The sequence below is a fragment of the Vanessa cardui genome, chromosome 9 (genome assembly GCF_905220365.1).
Source record: "Vanessa cardui chromosome 9, ilVanCard2.1, whole genome shotgun sequence".
In the NCBI taxonomy this organism is placed as follows: Eukaryota; Metazoa; Arthropoda; class Insecta; order Lepidoptera; family Nymphalidae; genus Vanessa; species Vanessa cardui.
Genome location: NC_061131.1, coordinates 14776177 through 14801764, shown reverse-complemented (window position 1 = coordinate 14801764; position 25588 = coordinate 14776177). Strand labels below are relative to the sequence as shown.

The window sequence follows — 25588 nt, the reverse complement described above, 5'->3', positions numbered from 1 at the left end:
GCGGCCCGAATCCCGGCCGCTCGGGACGGCCCACAACAGGAGCGCTTACCTTAGTTTTTTATTTGTCCACTCTGATTTATGGTTGTTTTGAATTTGTTCGGACTGTGCGCCAAAATGCTTTCGGCACTTGCAGAAAATCTAGCGATGACTTTTTTTAGTTCGGACCAGTTCGGGAAATGGTTGGAGTTCCCAACATCCAGTTCGAAAATAGAAAATACGCACTGCATCGATACAGACAATTCTACTTTATCTTACGGAGCTCTTGGAGCTGTGTTTTTAGACTCGATTTTAAAAATTCAAATAGGATTTTCAATCCCGTTCAAATTTTGTTGGGTATAAAAGTTTCTGAAACCGCTAAAATTCAAATATAATTTATCTGGTGAGCATACTGCAAAATTTTTTAAAATATGTAAAGTTTTAATCAATAAAAGATTATGTAGATAGCAATAAACTGTACGAAGAATGTAATTTAATACTAACTATATTTGATAGTTATTGTGTGATGGTAACAGTACGGAGTTTCTTGTTGGTTTGTCTTTGATAACAGCCACATTCAATCCCAACAAATCTTTAATTTATTCTTGTAAAATATAAACAAAAATCTATTTTAAGTGCTCGTAAGCCTACTGATACCGCCTACTTAAAAAGTGATTCCACGTTACTTTAGTGTAAATATATTTTACCAATAAAGTCAAGCACGTCTGACAAAACGCTTCCAGGAAATAAATGATTTAATCCGAAATATCTACAAACGAATTCTTAAATCGGAACAACATTAAAAAATCACACTTTGTTACCCACTCCAAGAACAAGCTGGTTCGCTAGTGAAAATTAAAACTCGAATATAAGATAGCAATCTCTTTGATACAAAAAGCTGTACAGTTTAAAAGAGAAAACAAAATATTTTTCATTAGAGGCACCGAACAATGACAATTGGATCGCAGTACCTCACGGATTACTTGGACTTATTGCGCCTCGGCAATCCCGCTCCGCCTCAAAAGAATAATATGTCTTTATAACGGATCCCGTGGCTTTCCCTGCCTTACTTCTTACACATTTTTCAGTAAAATGCGAGAGCTTCTTTAGTTCTATTCAATTTGCAACTATGGATATTCAGCTCTATTAGCAGAGATAGAAGATCTAAATTCGAATGTGAAAAGCTTTTGGGAATAGATTGCATTGTCTTCTCACGTAAATCAAACTCACATAAGATAGTCTTTATTTGACATTCAAATAAGAACTTTATAAGTAGATTAATAAAGTTTATATTTCTGTACCATACGTATGGTTTATATTACGATAAAATTGAATTTGATAGTCTCACGTGGTAAAAGGACACTTTGCCTGTGATGGACGAATTAAATTTATAAAATAGAAAAATTTCACAGAACAATATGTCACTTCGTCAAAAATTTAATCAGTTTAAAGTTTCAAAAAAAAATCTTACAGATAAAGAAATGTAGACTATTTTACCTTGCTATAGATTCATACTTTGTTTGACTAAAAGATGAACGTTTTACCTTTAATTTTAATAAAGAATACATGAAACAAAAAGCTATTGTCGTGCCATAAACAAGAACTGCCCCCGATCTAATAAAGACGAAATTTTATTTGGGTGCAAAAGAAACACCTTAATTCGATAAACATAATCTTTCATTTACCGAATTGTTTACGATCATTGCCTTTCTTATTTCTTCGTCCTTGTCTTGCTCGCTACATGTAGCTATCGTGGTCTTATTCTTACAAAGGTGCGTCCAGAAGTCGGGTCGTTTGGTCCATTTTGATCGCGTCGCGACCCTTCGTAATGATGATTGGTTCGCATCAGTAAATTGGAGGTGGCGTCGACATACGAATTCACTTAGTGCATCGTTCTGAATCCTCACTTATGTTTATGGTGCCCTAGTACATCGTGGATATTAATGAATGGAAAAAATCGTAAGGACAAGTTACTTTTACATATGATTCTTTTATTTATAAAATTCATCGAGTTACAAACAGAGCAATTAGTTTACCTTTATTGTAATTAAATACAAATACTTCATAATAACAACTGCTCGTGTTGTGAAAGTTTTTTAATGCAGGTAAAGCCAATTCGCCAATTAATAATATGGCAAGTTCATTAAAAAAAAAGTCTTGTATTGACCATGACTAGTAAATAAGCAAATAATACATAGTATTAATACACTTCCCATTTCCTGACGGATGTGAATAAAATTTATAAAATTCACAAATTTGAAAAATATTCGAAAGATTATGACAGAAAAGTCATTAAATATCATTAAATTTAAAATCAGATGCATATTCTACACAAAATATCGTGTTATTTATATTTCATAGGTTTGGTTTGTATTAAAATGAAGGTATGCCTCGATGAGATACATTTCTACGTCACTCATCTGTTTTTATAGGCATTAACACATGATGAATATTTATTACGGCCATACATGTTCCCTAATAGCGCGTTGCGTAGTCTCACGATAATTTATACACATTTTGTATAGAGCTCGCGTCATTACCTTCCTATAGATTTGTTTGCGATGATATTTCACTTTCAATAGCCCTGAGAAAGAGGTTGTAAGTTTTATGTATTCCTTTATTGTTTGTAATACATCATTCGCCTTTCATTGCTTTCCATTTGACCTCGAATGTTATAGGAAGTTTATTTCAAGTAGGGCAAGTTCTTCAAAGCCGAGCTATGATTTTTATATGTAGTAGCAGGATGTCGTGTCATTGCGTTTCTGTCCGAATGTAAAGTTTAACTATGTCATCCACCATCCTTGGATCTAATGTTGTCAGATTTCAGATGTTTAAGTATCTAGTACCTTATGTATTGTATTGTGATAATTATTGATATGTGATTTTGTTGGAATAATATGCAGCGTTTTCTAGGTACAAGTTACTCTGTATTGATAAAGTATTATACATATAAACACCAATAATAATTTTAAAATATTCCTATCAAAATCTTAGTAAATTTTACTTATTTTTCTGAACGTGATATGCTAAAATCTCAACATTCTTTTGGAGCTATTCATCATTTTAGTTATACCCAAAATATCTTCCAAAAAATTATGGTTAATTGTCTTATTAAATTATTAAGTTGTTCAGCTATAAAACGGTAATTTTAGAATAGTGTTAGAATTATTTTATATAATTATTAGTATAATATATTTTTTTTAAGTTGAACGAGAGATACCATCTGGGAAATAAAATTCGTTTGCCGTAGTAATGACCACAATAGGCTAACAATATTGATGAATGTCGTTGGCGAACGGCCACAAATATCTCATTGCTGGCTTCGAACCTTAATACCAACCATTGTAACCGAGGAAAGTATAGCGAGCGTTTTCTTATTGTTGCTTGAAAAAGTTTTATGCCAATATGCTATTGTAAACGATTCCTTGTGAAGATATGAAATAACAGTGATTTGGGATAGCTTTTGCTTGTGTGCGTGTCTTGTTTGTAATCGAAAACTTATAATGTATTATTCAAATAGACTCTTAGAAGCCGATGTAAGGGTTTACGTCATCGTTTTACAGGAAAAAAAAGTTGTGTTTAACTGTTCATTTAAATTGAAAGATGTGTGTCACCTAGTTCGACTATTTATTCTAACGGGAAATTATATCCTCCAAAAATCATTAGATACCTTATTTTTTAAATGACATGCAAAAAATCTGTTGCTCTTCCTACTTCCTATATTTCCTTCCATCTGTTTAGTGTGCCATGTATACATATATAGAGAAGAAGGTCGTAAAAGCATTATAACAAATAATAGATAACAATTTCCAAAGTATAATTACTATAATAATCTTTTAATAAGACTGATAAGTGGAACTATGTATTAAAATAGTTAGTCTAACCATTATTCTAGGAATCAATACCCCCTGTAGACAGTCTTCATAGACGAAGCGTTTCAAACGATTAACTCAATTCATTTGCAATACGCTGAGTACAGCGGATGCGAGCGACACGCGCGCACAACCTTCCGCTACGGAGGACGGCCGATGAATGAAACTAATTGTGCCACGTGGCCAGGAGCGTGCGATGCGCTTTGCTGACACTACCCTCGCGTTTCGAATGTAACTCAATAACTCATTACAAGCGATTTTAAGCTGTTTTGTAAAGGCCTAAAGTTCATTGTTCGTGTGTGAATAAATTATTTAAGACGTTTTGAGATATAAAGTTAAGAGGAAACTGTGACAAATGAACGTGAGTTTGAACTTTGAAGTACGTTCGAATGATTTTGAATTGAATCCTCAATCGCCCCGGAATGAGATTAAAATTTAGCATCTCTCAATAAAGGCCACCCATTCTAGGAGTAATTATAATTTATTAATTCAAAGTAATAATATTATGAATGAACTGACAATTGACTGCCGAAGCCGATTTTAGAATCAGGAGTCATATTTTTATATGTTATTTATTTAATATTTAAAGGGATCATTTTCATCACAGTCAATTTGAGGCATATACTTTTAGACATTCAAAGCTAACGCATACTAAGAGGGGAATATCTGCGTACTTACCTAATATATAAATAGCATGATAGTAAATAACTTAATTGAGAACATTATTTACTTAATCTTTGGGAAATATTGCTTTGTTTGGTAAGCTATTTAGTTCCATATCAACCATTTTCTCAACAATTAGCGTCAAATTTGGTCTATATTATAAGTTCTCATTGTTTTATTTAAAAGGGTTTTAATTGGTGTTTTAAGTGTTATCATATAAAAATGTTTAAATAATATTCTATTCTGCAAATATATGTATTTAAATTTTTCATTCGGAAATCAAAATTTCGAATTCAGAATACCTATAGGTTGAGTTGAGAAGATCAGTTTGTTATATATTGTCTTACTTGGAAACAGTTCAAGATTATAATAAACATAAAAATACAACAAATAAATAGATCGTTCTGTTACATAATATTATGTATAAAAATATATTTTGACATAATTCACATGTCCAGATAACCATACCAAAATAATCTTGATAGTTCAGAGTACTTATATACCTACTTATATATGTACTGATTATGTTCACGACGATCAACTATGCAGGAGAATTTAGTGCAAAGGTTTATGCAAAATACAAGTTCCCATTATTTTCTTATTCCCATCGTCCGTTAGGACAGTTTACGTATATGACATAGGTATATGGACGGTTTTACGTTTTTTCCGATACTAAAATTTTAAACGGGCTACTACTACGAATTAAATGACACATTATTTTAATAAGCCTTTAAGATATTACGGTTAATCCAGGATATCTAGATCAGTAACCTAAAAAACTAACCAAATGGAAGAGTTAATTAAAGTGCGTGTCATCTGACTTATTTAAGCTATAACAGTGATCTACTTAAACTTCACGTAATATAATTATGTAAGTCAGCAACTTTTTAAATAATATTATATATAACCTATCAGTTCAATTATAAGCAACATTTCACCTTAACCGTATGTGGCCAATTTTCATTATGTTGTCTACAAAGCAAATTAGACTCAGTTGCCTATCAATAAGGTACATTTTACTTTAATGTTATCAGATATATTAAAAGCATTGGGCAGCAAAATGAACTACGGAAGATGTATGAGCACGAGGATTAAAAATATTTGTACGGGCCATTATACAGGATGTAATGAAAGCCCAGAGTTTCTTTATTAAGCATACAGGGTGTCCGTTAATTGAACCGGGGATTTCTATGCCCTTTCACGATTTGACGGAGGTCCAGCGTGACGTCAAACGAAAGATTTAACCAGGTTTTTGTTTGGCGATATGAAAATATGTCTGACCAGAAATCTAGGGGATTACTAGAGAATGGGTTATGAAACAGATAGGATTATCTTTGCTTATCTATGTAAATTAAATACAACACATAATTATAATGTTAACATAGCTAAATTAATGTCACACCATGTAGACAAAAGATACGTAATTATTACTACAATTTTTTATCGTCATTAAAATATTCACAAGTGAAGAGTAGTTTTAATAAGAAAACTATACACTATACATAATAAAATAAACATAAAATTAAAATTTCGAACTTCAAAATTAAATCAACTCCGCAAGAGCTATTTATAAAATGATAATATTAATATTATTCTCGTAAACAAAACATGTAGAGGGGCGTCCGGTATAATTATAAATATGCAAGATAGCATACATCTCGCGTATGAATGAAATAAAACGTATTATCAAAGCTGTATAGTGTATACAGGTTGTTCTCATTCGCACTGCACCCTCTATACTCTATAGTAGTATCGTGCGCGGGCATTCATTACGGAACCGTAATGAGCCGCGTTCGCTTTGCCCTCGCAGAGACTATGAGTTATATTAAAACAGAAACGCCAGGCTTTTATTTAAGCCGCCTATAAGTGACGTAATGCAAATAAATTATAATTTTATCTTAGGGTGTGAAGTATTAAACAAAAGATTTTCAAAGCTTATGTTTTAACTATATATCATTTAACAGATTTCAGACAAAGCATCTTTGATTGGTTACGGTTTTCGTTATGGTGTTTCAAAAATTGAAATGAAGAAAACTTTTTTTTTAATTCTAACCTTTATGATAACGGTAGACGTAATTAATACAATGAAGAATATAAGGTAAGTATATAAAAAATTGTCACATCTATCCCCATAATCTATGACTTCATCAAGTACATCAGCACCTTTTAAGGCTTTTAAAAGGCTCTCAGGGCGGCTAATCACGCGCCCGCGGCGGTCCAGCCGAGATTATCTTCACAGATGCCTCTCTATGTACTATTCTCTTGTATATACTGTAGTACATACTACTGATTATACCAGACTTTGTACTAGTCTTGTTTTTTGTTTTAGAGAGCTATTTTTGGTCTTGCAATGTTCTAAAATAAATAATTGGTTTTTATTTTGGTTATACATCGTACTTGACTGCATAAAGAATTGTAACGTATTGAAGTCAAGTCAGAGCGATATTGTGTAAGCCAATTAGTTGATAAAAGTTTTTTTTATTGTAATACGTCTAAATGATTATTAAGGAACTCTTTTCATTTCTAACTTATGAAACATTATTATGTACATCTTAAGAATATGCAACGAATCCACAGACTTAGGGCAATTAAAATGTTATGTTTTTGTCTCTTGATAAAGCCTTGCTATTCAGAATATTGTCATAATAAATCCGTCAAAACAATTAAAATAAGTAATAAGATACACTATCTAATAAAAGATTAAAACTTAAGACTCTTGTGACGTCATAGCCTATAAATAGATCGCCTGGCTTATTTCTCTGATCATCATTGTCGTAACCTTTCCAAAGTATTTTTAGGAAACAATCACAGCCGAATGTTCCGTCCTATAGAAAGTTGTGTTTATGATTATAATGTATATATCAACCATTTTAAGATTTTGCAATATTTTACAATCTGCTATGAGCCTGATATCTATCTTCCATATGTTTTTATTTAAGGCAATTATCGGAGCTAAATGTTGCTGGCCAATGGTTACCTTTCATGTACTCATCAGCAGTCTTCTACGTACTTACTACGTACTTCTACCAATGAAATCGAAAAGACAAATTGGTAACCTAATTGCCTACAATATCAAAAATTATTTTACAAGTAATGTTACCAAGGATCATATGTATAATAAAAATAATAATTTAATTTATATTAACACCGACAAAATTAAAAATACTCAAATTAATAGTTTAAACTAAATAAAACGACAACATCTGCGCCCTCTTACTTAAATATTATACATCAAAATATACAGGGCATAGGTGGCAAAGATCATGAAATAGAATTATTTTCGGAGTGTTATAAAATACATGTATTTTGTTTCACAGAACATTGGGTTAAAAAATTTGACATATTTAATATTTCAAACTTTAAACTGTCAAGTGCGTTCGTAAGAGGGAGTGCTATTCGTGGTGGCTCATTAATATTAGTACGGAATGATATCGTTTGTAAATCTCGAAAAGATATTGTGGCCCTCTCTATCGAACGTACTATCGAACTATCCTGCGTGGAATTTCCACAGTACATTATAGTCTGCGTGTACCGGCCCCCATCGGGAGATTATTATTTGTTTGAAACCACTATGGAGGACATTCTTAAAAAGCTATGTAAAACTAATAAATATATAATTGTATGTGGGGACTTTAACGTCGACTTACTTAAAGAAACTACGTTAAGTGTTCGGTTGGTGGCCTTGTTTATGTCATTTAATTTAACTCATAGAGTTAATGAACCGACGCGAATAACCGACGGCACTTCTACGTGTATTGATAATGTGTTCTGTGACTGTGAAATATATGAAGTATCAATTATAAATAATTTAACTTCTGACCATTGTGGTCAGAAGTTTTCATTAAAACACAAAGAAATAAATCATTTAAAAAAAATAACATACAGGCCAATAACGGCTAACAAATTACATTGTTTTAAAGATATTGTGGCGTATAAATTGTCTAATCTAGATCTTACGACACAGGATCCAAATGAGCTTTATAATTCATTTTTTGAAGTAATACTAAAAGAATTTAACAATATATTTAAAATGAAATCATGTTATAGTAACACAAAATTAAAGTTTAGTGACTGGGCTACTGTTGGTATTTATAAAAGTAGAAATAAATTATACGACTTATATGATATGAGGCGGTGGAATCGAAGCGTAGCCTTTTTAGAATACGTCATTAAATATTCCAAAATTTTTAAAACAGTATGCATTTCTGCTAAGTCCTTATATTTAAAGAAAAAAATCCTGGATTCTGATAATAGAATTAAAGCCACATGGGATGTTATTAGTAGTGTTAGTGGAAAACCCAAAAAGGAAATGATACCAATAGAATTAAACACAGGTAGTAGATACACGAGTTCTGAATTAGAGGTTGCTAATTTATTTGAATCATTTTTTGATAAAGTACCCCATAAAATAACATTTCATTTAAAATCATCTACATCAAATGCAGCTAGGTTATTAAATAATAGTGTTTCTAAATGCGTTATTGATTTTTCATTTGAAACGGTTTCTGCAATAGATGTCATAAAAGTATTTAAAACTATAAATATTAAAAAAACTAACGACATATGGGGCATTTCGGTAAATTTTTTTAATAAAATCATATACGATATTGCTCCGTATATAGCAGTAATTTTTAACAAGAGTTTGGACACGGGTTCATTTCCTAACTTGTTAAAATGTAGTAAAGTTTTACCACTTTTTAAAACTGGAAACAGAAGCGATCCCGGTAATTACAGGCCTATTTCAATACTCCCATCCTTAAGTAAAATTTTCGAAAAAATTATTTTAAATCAACTTCTCGTCCATTTCGGTACAAATGCTATTTTTCATGGTGAGCAATTCGGTTTTAGAAGAGGTCGCTCGACAACTGATGCGGGAATTGCGCTTCTCAAACATATTTACGATGCTTGGGAGAAATCACAGAACGCTATTGGAGTATTCTGTGATTTATCTAAAGCATTCGATTGTGTAGAACACGAAACGCTTCTTTATAAGCTCAAATATTACGGTGTTAAAGGTAAAGCTCTTGATCTCATCGCTTCATATTTAAGTCAAAGAATCCAGCAAGTTTTCATTAATGGAATAAAGTCTTCTGGATCTACGTTAAAAATGGGAGTTCCACAAGGTTCAATTTTGGGTCCCTTTCTATTCCTAGTATATATAAATGATCTTCCTTTCTATGTTAAGGGTATTTGTGATATAGTGTTGTTTGCTGACGATACTTCGCTGATTTTTAAGGTTGACAGGAAAAAAAATGACTATGACGATGTGAACGGTGCATTATCACAGATACACAATTGGTTTACAGTAAATAATTTAGTTTTGAATGCTCAGAAAACAAAATGTGTAGTTTTTACCCTACCTAATGTTAGCAAGCAAAATTATAATATAGCTTTAAATGGTGACCGTCTTGAAGTAGCTGATACTACGGTGTTTTTAGGAATAGAATTGGATTCCAGACTTCAGTGGACTTCTCATTTATCATCCCTAACAGGAAGACTCAGCTCCGCAACATACGCGGTTAGAAAAGTTAGACAACTAACTGATATTGATACCGCTCGTTTAGTTTATTTTGGTTATTTTCACAGTATTATGTCATATGGCATATTACTTTGGGGTAACGCTGCAGATATTGAATCTGTCTTTATTTTACAAAAGAGAGCAATTCGGTTTATTTATAATCTTGGAGCTAGAGACTCTCTTCGGGATGTTTTTAACAGAGTAGGAATACTTACTGTTGCGTCGCAATATATTTACAACAATATCATGTATATTCACAGTAACATTGATCACTTTGATAAAATCAGTGATAATCATTGTATATGCACTAGAAGTAAGGATAAACTTATAACGCCAAGTTTCCGACTCCGCAAAGTCAATAGATCCTTCTTGGGGCAAGGTATCCGTTTCTATAATAAAATTCCGCAGAAATTTTTAACTTTGCCGTTTAGTAAATTCAAATCGTTTGTTAAAAATACATTGGTAGAAAAAGCATACTATTCGATACAAGATTTTGTAGATGATAAAAAAGCGTGGAGTTAATACCTGTTGACTTCCAAGCAGGATACATTAATTGAAATAATTGTATTTAATTAACATGACGTTGTATTTTTTAAATGTTAAAAAAGAGTAACTACTGAGTTTCTTGCCGGTTCTTCTCGGTAGAATCTACTTTCCGAACCGGTGGTAGCTTCACTTAATTGTAAAATGACGATTCAAAAGTGCTTATAAAAGCCTACTTGAATAAAGTTTATTTTGATTTTGATTTTGATTGATTTTGATACTAAAAAAAGATTCTGTTCTAAGCCTTAATCGAATTTTTAGGACACCAAAGCATCTACCAATATAGAACAATTCAAAGATAAACGTGTCCAATTATTCCAATAATTTGGCAGTTCACATGAGCGGCATATTATCTTCCACGGCATAAATAATAAAACAATCTAAATAATATGTTCTTGTACTACATCTCGATCAAAGCACCGGACACTCTAAATCATAGCTAATGATGTATTAAAAATATAAAGAATGGCGGCGGAAGCAGCTGATTCTAAATCGTCAAGTTAACCTTGTGACCGAGATGTCGTTCCGAAATGTTTGTGCCATTAATTAGTGCCGGGATTTTTTATTTTTGTAATATTTTGTAAATGTATTATAGATATTTTAACACTTGTTTATATTAAACTAGCTGCCCGAGCCGGCTTCACAATAAGAGTACATATGACTTTTTGATTGAAGAACATATAAAATGTTTAATTCTATTTTGTACTGTTTAATAAAGTTGAAGTTTTCAACTTTCGTTAACTATAATATACCCATTTTTTATACTAATCTTTTCTTAATAATAATTTACTTGTTTTAATTATAATAATCTTCCTCTTGAACCACTTTGTTTGTTGATAAATCCATTAAATCCGTTGTGTAGCATAAAATATCTCAGCGTAGGTACACGTGGTAAGAGACATTATTTAATACTATGTTGTATGTGTATATAAAGTTTTTATTGTGCCTTAAATTATTTCATTAATACAAAATTATATTTGTGTTTTAATTTTGAAGTAATCTTACGATCGAATTTATTGTATAGGAATATTGGAAAGCAACAGGCATGAGTGACTGTTCTATAAACACATATATGCAGATATATTGATATCCAAGTATAGTTGGATCGATTGGTCTTGAGTAACAACGTAGATACATTATAGTCTGTTCGCGTTAAGAATGCAGTGAGTTGTCATTGTTTACCGGCCCCTTTGACCAATCAAATCTTTTCAAATTACAAAGTCAAGTTCACATTGAACAGGTAAAGACAAAAGTTCGAACGTGATGGATGTGGATTTAATTAATTATTAACTGATATTTAAAAAAATGACAAAAACAATGACAACTTACTGCATTCTTAACGCGAACAGACTATAGTGATTCGGCCCTCAGTGGATATTCTCAACGGACAATAAAGAACAGCACAGCAGATGTTACAGTGTAAAAGATTGTGCGCAAACACAGGTGTCTTTAAACCGACAAGTATTTAATGAAACTGATTTCAATATAAAATATTATCATGGGGATAGAACTCTATAAATAAATGCTAAAATAAAGAATCAACGAAATCTGTCCATTAGTATTCTATATCGTATCTCAAGAATCTTAGTATGAAACACAACCAGCCCAACCCTTATTTCCATAGATACACGTACAGTGAAAAAGTTATTACGTCCGGAATTGAAAGATATGAGCTCGCAAAAAATCCTACTCGTACATATTGAGCGTTGGAATGTAATATATTCTAGGTAATGCCGTTTTTTACGCCCATTAAAGGACTACCTCTGGGATGAACTCAGCCCGAGAGATAAATGGATGCTGCGGTAACAATATACTATGACATTCTTATTTATTGTATATAGTAGATTATGTATTTAATTTGAATGTAAATTATTGGAGAAAAAGAAACACAATACTTTTTAAATCGAAAATACTCGTTATCTACAAAGCCAGGTAAATTTTATTAATAAATGATTGCATGGATAAAATATAGATAGATAGAATTAACATGTTATGCAACTCACAGATGATAATAAATTTCAATTAAATTCCAACGTGTTTTAATGTTAGTTTTACTTGTGTTGTCAAATATTGAAAATAAAGCAATATTACCTATTACGTAAATAATTAAGTTTAGGTGTGCCGTCTGAGCGTTTTCGTATTAGTATTGGAAAAAATCACATGAAAATAATAGTTTTTTTTCATCACTGACAGATCGATTTCTTATATCTCATTAGAATTAAGTTGCAGCTGTTTTTAAATGCTAATTTTGTAAGATTAATTTAAAAATTGCCATTATATAGATATCTCTCAGAACTTTTTCATCAATGACATAGGTATTATATGGATTAAATTTCATCAACAAATAGTAACTCCAAGTATTTTTTCATCTATATAACCTAATACAGAATAAAATGCCATTTTAATAAGAATAAAATTAATTTTATTAAGCATTACTATAGTATAAAATGCAAGAGTGATTTATCTAGTATTTATCTCTACAAAAACCTAAATGATGTCCTTAATAGTGGCGAAGATTATGGCACTTAGTATCTGTACGAAACAGTTGTAATTATGTTCAACGCTGTATAATAAAACTATGATTACACCACTTCTGTGATCAAAGTGGCCGCTAATGATAATGATGCCAGTTCTGTGTTTTTAAACTCGTGATTTTATTGCAAGATTTAATGGAAAATTACGTTCCAATTAATTTACTAACAGTTGTATGTTACTGAATATCTTTGTTTACGTTGAAACGAAGTTTACCAATAGTTGCTATTTTTTTTAGGATATAGGTCACCTGGCTCTACTTAGAATGACACCGTAAGAAAAATCAACCATTCCCTACATCATTCACCATCTTTTGTATCCTTGATGTTATGTCCCTTGTGCTTGTGGTTGTACTGGCTGTCAAACCTGAACACAAAAATACTAAGTATTATATTAAAGCGATAGTATGTCTGATGAGTGGTTGATATTACCTTAAGACGGGATTGAGAAACCAGTATGGCTTCGCGCATCCCGAGAAAATGCCACCTGCCTATATATTCTATTCATTCAGTAGTGTTAATAATGTTTTGGTACTCTATGATGAAGAAAAACTTGGAATAAACTTGGTGAATATACTCTACTGATCGGACTAATGTGGTTCCCGTCATATTACATACCTATATTTTGATTAATATCAAGTTAACACGTTTCCCACAAGATAGTCTATAAGAGATCCCACCAAAGCCAATCAAGTCTGAATGTGCGTGCGTTTTTGTGTTAGTGTGTTAGTGCATCTTAACCGATGATTGCGGGTTCAAAACCAGGCAAGCAACGCTGATTCATGTGCTTAATTTGTCTTTATAATTCATCTAGTGCTCATCGGTGAAGGAAAACATCGTGAGGAAACCTGCATGTGACAAATTTCATAGAAATTCTGCCACATGTGCATTCCACCAACCCGCATTGAAACAGCGTGGTGGAATATGTTCCAAACCTCCTCAAAGGGAGAGGAGGCCTTTAGCCCAGCAGTGGGAATTTACAGGCTGTTGTTGTTGTTGTATGTAAAAGTGTTAGAATTGCATACATTAAGTCTATACGTACCAGAAGTCTGACAAAATAATATCCAGTTCATCAATTAATAGAACTGTTAAATAAGCATTAATCTCTTCAGAGAGTGATTTTTTAAATCTCTCCCCTGGACAGGTGACTCAGTACCGCGGAGGGTGACCCCGTGTTTGCGGAGCTAAAATGTTTGCACACGTGAACGTCCCCTGTACTTTGGCCCCTAAACGGATTATGAAGTATCGTGTATTATAGTCCGTTTCATATTTTTGCACGACATCAGCGTATATTATTTTTGATTTTCTAATCTTGCGTCCATTACGTTCATTAATCTGGTACCCAACCGTTTTCAGTTGTACCTACTCTGTTAGCATACCACTTATAATTGCATATTTTATAATTTTAACTGTATAGCATTACTGGAAGAAACTACCGCCCGAGACTTGACCTAATTCATCTGAATTATAATATACGAACACGAATATTTATACGAAGTATTTAATTCAACGGAGGTCCGTATGTTAAATGAATAGAAAATAAATATCTATCGTTTAGGATGAATCTTTTTTTTATTCCAGCGAACACATAAAAAAGGCCTAATATTTAAATTTAGAACTCTTTTTCTTCTTCTTACTTTAAACTCTCTAATCTTTCTATATATTTTAATATAAACAAGTACCTAAATATTATGATTTTGCTGTTCGCCGAATTAATAATATTGTTAGGAGCTGTTTTGTTATAAGAATAGTCTGTTTTTTTCTCTCTATGTATATTATGGCATAAGTGCAGCCAAATGGAACACCTGATTTGTGACATTAACGATCGATTGACACTATTAACCACTTTTTACAACATTTAATGCATGCACTATAGTCCCAGGTAATCATATAAACATATATGTTGATACATATTATATAGTCGTTTGACGTTTAGCTGTACAATGGCTGAAACGAAGTGAATTGATGGTGCCCACACTTTTTGCAAAAAGCTTATCATTAAGCTAAATTAATGTTAAACTATTTTATATCAAGCAGGAATATATTTTTTGCAATTCAACGCGGAGATGCTGTTAACATTCTTACCACTACTCCACGTGGTCAAGATTTACCTTTACAGTAATGATTTTTTTTAGGACACAATGTGAAATAACATTATTTATACAATATTAATCAACATTAATTACAAACAACAGTATTCAAAATACTGTTACTATAAGTATAATATCAGTTTCTTCAAAACGATGATGTTTTAGAAAAGCAACAAGCGTCGAAAACCCCGTCGTGTCTCAAGAATCAACTCGTATTCGCACTTCTAGCTCCAGTACCTCAAATATATTAGATACTAAAACATATTACTACCACAATATCGATGGACTTTTGTGCAAGCTTGTAAAAGTGCTATGAATTATTATTACTGCTGAGTTAACGAGTAAGATAAAGTTTGGCGCTTTGGCTAGTCTTTCTACTGAAAATAAAAAAAATGTACAATTAGTTTCAATTAACTAGTGAGTTCAACGAGCTATACAAAGTGCAGTCCACTCCAGCCAGCGCTTATCAGGTGCGTCACGTAATAGGACACCTCACTCCCCTGTCATTACTGCGTCTCGTTTGTTCATGATGCAAGCTTCAGCAGTACAAGCGACGAGCGAGAGTGTGGTACAGTTTTTCATTCCTAGTAATATTATTATGATATTTAAATCAAGGTGACCATAGAGCTGTGGTATACGAGCCGTCTAGTGATGTTATATGTCGATCTGAATTCTGATTCGTATTCAATCCTAGGAAAATATTAGGCTCAATTGAAGGGGTAAATATATTAGTAATTACTTAAAACGGAGTATTGATTAGCTCTATAAAAAATGTATATTGTTAAACATCGATGGGAATAGGTATGTACGTATCTGTATAATAACAGAGTAGCGTGTTTGTTCTGTTTGATAAACAGATTTAAAAGTGAGAATAATACCTATGAGTCGTGCAAAGTACCTACATCATAAAAAGAAAAAGTTAAAAAATTTCCTTAGTAGTCCATAACCAATCGTATATAACCATTGTTTTGTAGTTATACAAGTGCATATTTGCATTATAAAGAGTTAAGGTCTGCTTTATTGTAGAGAAGTATCCACGTTACATGTTATTTATCTGATAATTAAAGCTGCGACCAGATCAAACGAAAGCACACTTCTGAAAGAAATTATTGATTTTTATTTCATTTAGCAGAGATGTGTCCGATTCACATATAAAAATTGCGTGCGATATGAAATCGCTCCGCTTATGATTTAAACCAAAAGAATATGTCCACCAGGAAACTCGTCCGTACATTCAAGAGGTTCGCCAAACACGCCAGACAAACAGACAAACGGGGAGCACTCGTTCAGCGTGTTCGCTTACATCGGAATACAGCTTCGAGTGTGACGTTTCGGTTTGAATATTAGTTTACAAATATAATTTCGAGCGATTAATGAAACATTGTGGAACACTGCGTGTTATGTCTTCTGATTTTTTACAAATATACTCTGATTTCTGAACATCTTTTCGGTTATGATTTTTACCCAAATGTGATTTATATATAATACATTCGCAATTTATAGGTACTAGGTAAATTCGATATTTGAGAAGATGGTTTCGACACAGACAATGTCACTGTAATAAATAATAACCATTCCTTACATCGCCAATGTACCACCAACCTTGGTACTAAGATATTATGACCCTCGTGTTTGTAGTTACACTGGCTCACTCAACCTTCAAACCGGAACACAACAATATTGAGTACTGCTGTTTAGCGGTAGAATATCTGATGAGCGGGTGGTAACTATCCAAATAGGCTTGCACAAAGCCCTACCTCCAATTGATGTTGATGATTACAAAATATTTTTGCTTGGAAATAAAAAAAAGCTTTATCTGTCATAATGGGAAAATCGTCAAATGTGTGTGCAATTAAAAGCAAAGAGGTCACCGAGGCCTCTTATTGCATTATCTCTTATAGTTGTAGCTTCATAGTTATGTGTCAAATTATAGATGTGCAACTGAGTGAATCTGAATGCGTCGTCCGACTTACTACAGTTAGTTAAGCATAGAATAGAAGTAAAATTACTGGGCGCATGCAAGTGAAGGTGGATGAGCCGCAAATTGAGCAGTATTCACAGCTGCAAATCGAGTTACAGATGAAGCCTTGCTTGTGAGGTAGCACTGGCTCATAAGCGCAGCGGCTGCGTGAGCGTTTTTTAAAGCTTTGTATGTAATAATTACACTACGATTGTATTTGATTTAGTATTAAATATACCTACCTACCTATACCTACTTGACGTTTAGCGGTGACAAGTGTGTTCGTACATTTTATAGAAACAAAAATAGTAAAACACAGTGAAATTGATAAAACAAACCTTTATTAAAACATTAAGTGTGTAAACATACTGTAAGTGTAATAAATACATTGATAAGTTTTAATATCAGTGAATTTTGTGCAAAGTTAATCAGCTGTTTGGATCAGCTGATGCGTATATACCTACCCACTAACAAAGAAAACAATTCAACGTATACTTCTTTCGATTAAGCGTACAATCTAGTGGTTTGGTGTATTTGTGATTACTCTATACCGACTATAGTGAAATATATTATCCCTTATACATAATTATTACAATATTACATTCCCCTAATAAACTTTATACAAAAATATTATTTAGTGACACCTGTTGGAAAAGCTACGTACTACATTAAACGCACAATGGCCAACAAATGTAATCAATGCGGCAAGTTCTTATCAACTACAGATGGCGCAAAGTGCAATAAGTGTAATTCGGTATTCCATCGATTGTGCGTCAACGTTAGCCCCGACTCCCGCCTCCCCGCGCGCTGGACGTGCCCAGGGTGCCGCAGAACGGAAAATAAGAACAAGTCTGTCGTAAATACTGAGTCGCCCTCTATGGGTGATATATTTACAGATGCTAGTTCGGCTGATAATGAGGAGAAGAACTCAGCGGTATGCTTGGCTGAGGAAATGAGGCTTCTGCGGTTAGAGCTTATGTCGGTCACGCGAGAAATAACTTCGTTCAGGGTTGAGTTAACGAGAATGAACGACAATATGGCCGAATTTAATAAAAGGGTCGACAACGTAGAGGAGCGTTTGACTTCTTTGGAAGAAAAAAACTCGGGGTCTGTCGATCAAAATTTAAATAATGTCATCGCGCAATTAAAATCGGACATCAACGATCGTGAACAAAAGTCGCTAATAAATGACATCCAAATAACGGGTTTGCCGGAACGGAGTGGTGAGAATGCTGTCCATCTGACTCTAGCGGTCACGAAGAAATTAGGCCTGGCTCTCGACTCCTGCGATATTGTGAGCGCGGAGCGAGCCGGCCCGCATCGCGCACTATTGTCGAGTGAGGAGCGTCAGCGTCCGCGACCAGTGATCGTGCGATTGGCGCGGCGGTCTCTGCGCGACGATATAATAAAGGCGGCGCGGGTACGACGCGGCACCGACACATCAGGCGTCACTGACGGCGATCCTTCCCGAGTCTATATCAATGAGCATCTGACTCGCTTTAATCGCCTGTTGTTTTATAAAGCGAGAGAGGAGGGCAAACGACACGGTTGGCGCTTCATATGGACGCGAGAAGGCAGAATATATATGCGACGTGAGACGGATACGGCAGTACAACGCATTCGGACAGAATGTGATATAAGTAAGATTTTTGGTTTAAAATAATTTGGCAGTTAACCAATTTTATAAGAGTTGTTTATTTATATTACGAATATTTTCTAATATTGTTCTTGTTTGTTTATAGTCTAGGTAAAATTAATTTATTTGTCTTTATTGGTATGTTTATATTTAGTATTTTTGTCTACGCTTACTATATACTTTTGTTAAGGCTGGATAATGATCAAAATTATTGTAATTTGGAAACGCAATTTGTAACCCTCAATGACGTGTCCCCGGTCAGTATGATAAAATATTTAATATTGTATAAAACTAATATAAAATTATTTATATATTTCCACATTAACTATTACGTTCATTTGAATAACTCTAAGTATATACATCATTCTTTTATATACAGCTTAGTATTATTTTATGAAACGGTCATATTTTGTGCATCTCATTTATTTTTTATCTCTTTGTATATTTTTTTTACTTACTATAAAAAATGATCAATTATAAAAATCTTAAATTGGGTTTGTTCAACCCGGGTTCGCTTGGCTCACATCACGACGAGTTTATAGTGCTTATGGAGCGCCATGAGGTAGATGTTATAGCAATTAACGAGACATGGTTGCGCCCGGGAGAGGAGGGCAGGGCTCCTGTTGTGCCTGGCTACCGGTTGCGACACATACCACGGCCAGCAGAAATACGTTCACGAGGTGGGGGTGTCGGTTTTTACGTCAAACGCGGTATATCTGTGTGTACACTTGTACATCCGATATCACCCCTTGTGGAACAAATGTGGGTAAGTATCAAAATAAATAGCAAAACTATAATTGTCGGCACAGCATACCGCCCTCCCTGGGGAAAAATTACAACTTTCTTTGACGCCTTGACAGAATCTATAGGTAGCTTACCCTATCATGATAATCTGTACTTATTAGGAGATTTTAATATTAATTATATTGGCACTCGAGATCATCATAAGCAGGCATTGGACTTGTTCCTTTCAACTCATGACTTAACACAATATGTCACAGAACCAACACATTTTACACCTAATAGTGAGACTATGATTGATCTTATTTGCTCAAATGCTCCGGTTGGTAAAATTACAGTAGACCACGTAGCGGAATTCGGTGGCCATGCCTTTATATCCTGCGAAATAACTATTAAAAAAAATAAAATCTTACCAAAAACTATTGCGATTAGACCTTTAAAAGATATTAATTCAGAACACCTTACTGAAGCACTTAATTTAATTAACTGGCAGAGCGTGAAGAATATCGAGGATATAAACGACATGGTGGCCGTGTTCACTAGTAATTTGCTGTGGGTATTTGACTTAGTGGCGCCTATTAAAATGATTTATATTAAGGAAGATCAGTACCCCTGGATAACGTATAATATAAAGTTATTGATGGATCGTCGGAATGAGGCACACGTTAAGGCAAAAAGATCTGGGTCGGAAACAAGTAAAAATTATTATAAAGACTTAAAATCGCAGGTCACTCAAGCAATTTATCGAGAGAAGTCGGCTTATTTTAATTTCCATATAAACTCAAATATCAAAAACTCAATTATACTTTGGAGTCACTTAAAAAAGCATGTTAACATAAAACAAAGGCATAATAATATTATACCAGAAGAACTTAATGATCCGAATACGATAAATAACCATTTTTTGAACATTCCTGGTAGCAACTACGTTTCTCCGTCGACAATCGATTATTATGAGATGCATAAATATGGCTCAGCTATTTTCACGTTGGTTACTGTCGATGAATTTGAGGTCTTAAAAACGGTACACTCTTTAAAGTCAAATGCTATGGGTATAGACAGTGTCTCATTGGATATGCTCCTACTGACTTTACCGACTACACTGGCACATATCACTACAGTTATAAATAAATCTATTACAAGCAACACATTTCCGACCTTGTGGCAGACGGCTCTAGTGAGACCTATACCCAAGAAAGACAACGTTAGTGAATTTAAGGATCTTCGACCAATAAGCATATTACCTTGTATTTCAAAGATATTGGAGAGAATTGTGTGTAACCAGTTAACAGGATTCTTAGAGGCTCACAATATCTTACCCACAAGACAGTCCGGGTTTCGAAAACATCACAGCACTACTACCGCGTTATTGGATGTGATTGACAATGTGTTATGTGCACAGGATAGGGGTGAGGGTACGATTCTTGTTTTGTTAGATTTCTCGCGTGCCTTTGACACAATAAATAGGACTTTATTTTTAGCAAAACTGAGATATTACGGGTTCAGCTGTAACGCAATTAAATGGTTTTCTAGTTATTTAGGAAATCGTAAACAAATTGTAGAGGTAATAAATGAGGATGGCTCGAGGGCTCTCTCTGATTGTTGTTCCGTTCACAGAGGCGTCCCCCAAGGATCAATATTAGGGCCTATTATCTTTGCGCTTTACTGTGCGGATATAGTTGAAAATATAAAACATTGTAATTATCATATTTATGCTGATGATATACAAATATACTTATCTTTCAAAAATTCAGAAGCAAATATGGCTATACGAAATTTAAATGATGATCTTAAACGTATTTCAGAATGGTCAGATTGTCATAATCTCATTTTAAATCCGATAAAAACCAAATATATAATTTTAGGAACAAAAAAACATGTCAATTTAATTAATGACCTAAATCCATTCTTGCATATCAAAGGAGAAAGAATAGACCGAGTCACGGAAGCACGAAGTTTGGGCTTGTTGATCGACGAGCAATTAACATTCGAAAAGCACACTATAAATACAGCTCGCAATTGCTTTTACAGGCTAAAAGTCTTATATCAGATCCGGGACGTGCTAAGTAAAGATATGCGTATAAAATTATGCGACACTTTAGTGCTTTCGAAGTTTAATTATGCTGATGCGGTCATCGGGCCTAGATTACTCACACGCACCAAAAATCTTATACAGCGGGTACAAAATGCATGTATAAGGTACTGTTTCAAAATACCGCCTCGCGCACATGTTTCCCCTTACCTCAACAACGCCCGAATAGCGAGGATGGAATACCGTAGGCAACTGCACTTTGCAACCTTGTTGTTTGGTGTAATTAAAAATAAAACGCCTATATATCTATATAATAAACTGAGCTGGGCCAATGAAAGTAATAGAAGTTACCAAACGAGAGCTTCATCTTATATGCTGAATGTGCCGTCACACCGCACAGCAGCATTCCGCGGCAGTTTTCGGTACGCAGCAACGAGGTGTTGGAACAACATCCCCCCTCCGCTTCGGATCCTAAAGACCATAAAAACATTTAATATTAAATACAAAAAATATTTATTTAATCTACAGTTAGAATCGGAATAATAAATATATATTCGTATTTGTGTATATGTATAATTATATATATGGTTGTATGTGTTTCTATGTATATATGTTTGTATTGGTTATATATAAGTATTACATATACATAATCTTAAAAAAATTGGCTCCGTTCTCGAGTTACATAACTATGGCGTGACATCGGCTTAATTACCTTGTAATTTTTATTTTATTTTTTTTAATTTATTTTTTTTTTTACTTGCAAATTTTTTTTTTTTTCAATAACCAAATAGATCTTCGATTATATATTAATATAGTACTAAAATATAACATACATTAATATCTAATTTTCTTTACCTAGGTATATAAATATTAATTATATATCATCTTACCTTAATGGTATGGCTCCGCTGCTTGCATGGTGTTGTCCCAACTACTATACGTTAGTTATGCTGAGAAAACTGCCGCTAATAATGAGGTTTTATTATTTGATTTTATCGTTGGGTAGTCTAGAAATCAAAGAAAGTATCTCATTAGTTATTTTTAATATAAGCTCACATACTTTATTATTATATGTAATATATTTATACCTTAAACTCTTACGTCCACCGAGTACTTTTCTTTTCTTTTTGTGTCCACTGAATTCACTATAATTATAATACAATTAAAATGCACGCGTCATGCGACCACCGGCGCGCGGCGCACGTGGCATTGTAATAACATTCCTAGTGATCCTATTTCTCCATAACTGGTTTTGCTTTATACAAAATATAAATATATTTGCGTGTAGTTTTATTGAATGAATAAATTATTATTTAATGTATGCAATTTATCTTATAAATAAATTATATGTGTAATGTCTATTGTCTTTATTTTAAATTTTAGTATTTGTATTTTAATTGGGTCACCGCCCGTCAGTAGGTATATAAAAAAAAGGGTACCATTGAAAATCAGCATTAGGTGTCCACACCTTTGAATTGCTGAATGGTATACCTATTTGGGACACGTCACGTATATTGTAGTTGTTCTTTTTCTTTATATTTGTTTTTGTATCGTTACTTTTTTTTTTTTTTTATTGTTCATTTTATTTCTTTTTTTTTTGTGTATATGATAATTTATTAGTACTTAATTATTATTATTTTTTTTATTATTATTTTTACTTTTTATTTTGTACCAGGTGTCATGTTGTCCCAAATAAAAGTGTTCTTTCTTTCTTTCTTCTTCTTTCTAAATTGTATTTATGGGATTCCTTTAAAATAATCGTTCCGATAATTATCTGTCTTTCACTCTAACCCCCGCTCACAGATATATGAATATATTTAGTTAGTTAATATAAAATTGTATTCTCATATTGTTTACTTTATATGTACATAAAGATTCCGCTTTCCGCCACTACTAAGTCCTCGCTCTTACCGTCCTTTTACGAGTGGCTGAAAGTAAACGTCGTGTGCAAGGAAAGAGTTGTAAGTAGGTGAAGCTCGGATTGTTATTACGCTGCCAGCTTTATGTTGCATTCAACTGCAACGCGCTTTATTTCATGTTACATTTATAAGCCCATGTTCGCTCTTGTCAATTTTACATTGAAACGCATATATACGAACATCTTGTTTGAATTTCGAATGAGTTTAATAACCTTAAATATATAATATAGATTAAAAAATTAATAGAATACTTTAAAGAAAGGAAATTGAAGGAAATTTTTTACGACTCTTGATGGGAAATCATGTAGCTTATTTATGTTTAAACTATATTTGCTTTGCATTTTTGTCAGCCAATATTAAAATGGAAGAGTGATATCGTATGGGACAGAAATATCTGTAATATTTGATATATTACTATTAAATATACCTACAAAAAGTTACAACAACTTACGTCAATGACGATAATTGGTTAGCCAAAATAAAATGTTGTTTTTTTTATTTTTAATAAATTTTGTTGCTCACATAAATTAAAACGAAGCTGTAATGGCCTGGATATCGATTGCGATTCTAATATTCCTACTGGGTAATCTCTGTTTTAGATCCATGTACCTAGTCATTCATATTTTACATGTGCATCCACGAACTCACATTTGAGCAGCGTGATGGAATAAGCACCAAACCTTCTATGGGGGAGAAGGATCGGTCTATTTGTAGGACAGACATAAACTGTTGCTTTAATTTTACTTAATTTTTATGCGAATAAGATAATATTGTTTTTTATTATAATATTCGCCATTAGGTCAAAACGATTCACGATATTCATCATTATTAGGAATATCTATATTTTTAGTGCTAGCTGGTAGTATTGAATTAAAAATATTTCATTTACCTAATGCAGAACACAAAGAAAACATCTGATCTGGGAACACTGATTACGATCTAATTTTCTATTTAGATAATTATCTTTATAAATAAAAATAAAAATCGTGATATAAAATAATCTATATAAAAAATAATATTCAGTATGTAATTCATATTAAGGGCGTCATTTGAATGAAATACAACATTACACTTACTTTCAGATATAATAATAAAAGTAAAACGACACATAATACCAAAATGAACAATTTTCTCATTAAACGCTAACAAAAGATGCAAAGAAACCATTAAACCGAGGTAATGCCGTCCCTAGGTACCTAATTACTGAGCACTAAAGCGTAGCTAGACTACCTAAAGTCCTAGGTAATGAGGCGCGCCCGGAGGGGGGGTGGGGGCCGCGGGAGAAGCCACTGTAATTATGAAAGAAGATTGAGTGGGGCAACGCTGAGAGGTAGATAAATTGACATTTTCATTTTTTATTTACGGGTTTCTAATTAGCTTACAGCTTGTTTGTTGCTTATTTTCTTTGATTTGGTTTAATTTTTATTCAAATTCTTTGATAAAATTTTTTGAACAAAAAATTTTAGATTCTGATTTCACGAACATGATTTCAGTCCTTTGTTATAATTAGTGTCTCGTATTTTATCGTAGGTATCGGATTTAATGAAACTACAGTAGGTATTTAAGAGCTTTCGTTAGTTGTATAATCTACAGGTTTCGACCGTAGGTAGGTACTAGCACAGATAAAACTAGTATTCGTCAACTTACCTAATCTGCCTTATTATACAATTAGGTAAGCACTTATAATGAACATATAAGTATTTATGGCATTCACTTGGAAGATGTGATATTTGGAAAATGATAAATTATTCTGAAGAACAAAATTGAAAAAAAAAATGTAATTTAAATTCGTACGTCAACGTAACTTACCTACACACATTCAAATAGGTTAATTTAAAATAGAGTCATACTCAATTTAGATTAGAAATAAATATGAATAGTAGGTAGGTAATAATAATATAAAGTTGTTCATAAAACAAATCAATGGAGCGACATAACTCCCACTGACCTCACAAGGGCGCGGCACCTTCCCTAAATTTAGATCACCTCAAGAAAACATCAATCGTACCAACACATGCGCACAATTTTTCACGCCACCACCCACTCTATACACCAACCGAGCGACGCGCAAGCCGACCACCGCGACAGGTGAACGAACGGCGACTGA

The 25588-nt window shown here is 33.2% G+C and overlaps 1 protein-coding gene across 1 annotated transcript; it reads left to right on the top strand.

Moving 5' to 3' along the window:
- Positions 1 to 17832: 17832 nt before the first annotated feature.
- On the top strand, positions 17833 to 18816 carry LOC124532483. The gene has a single exon (XM_047107393.1). The coding sequence runs from the start codon at positions 17833 to 17835 to the stop codon at positions 18814 to 18816; it is 984 nt and encodes a 327-aa protein (XP_046963349.1).
- Positions 18817 to 25588: the final 6772 nt, after the last annotated feature.

Excerpts from the sequence above, each read along its gene's own strand:
- LOC124532483 (XM_047107393.1), top strand. The coding sequence starts at position 17,833 with ATGGCCAACAAATGTAATCAATGCGGCAAGTTCTTATCAACTACAGAT.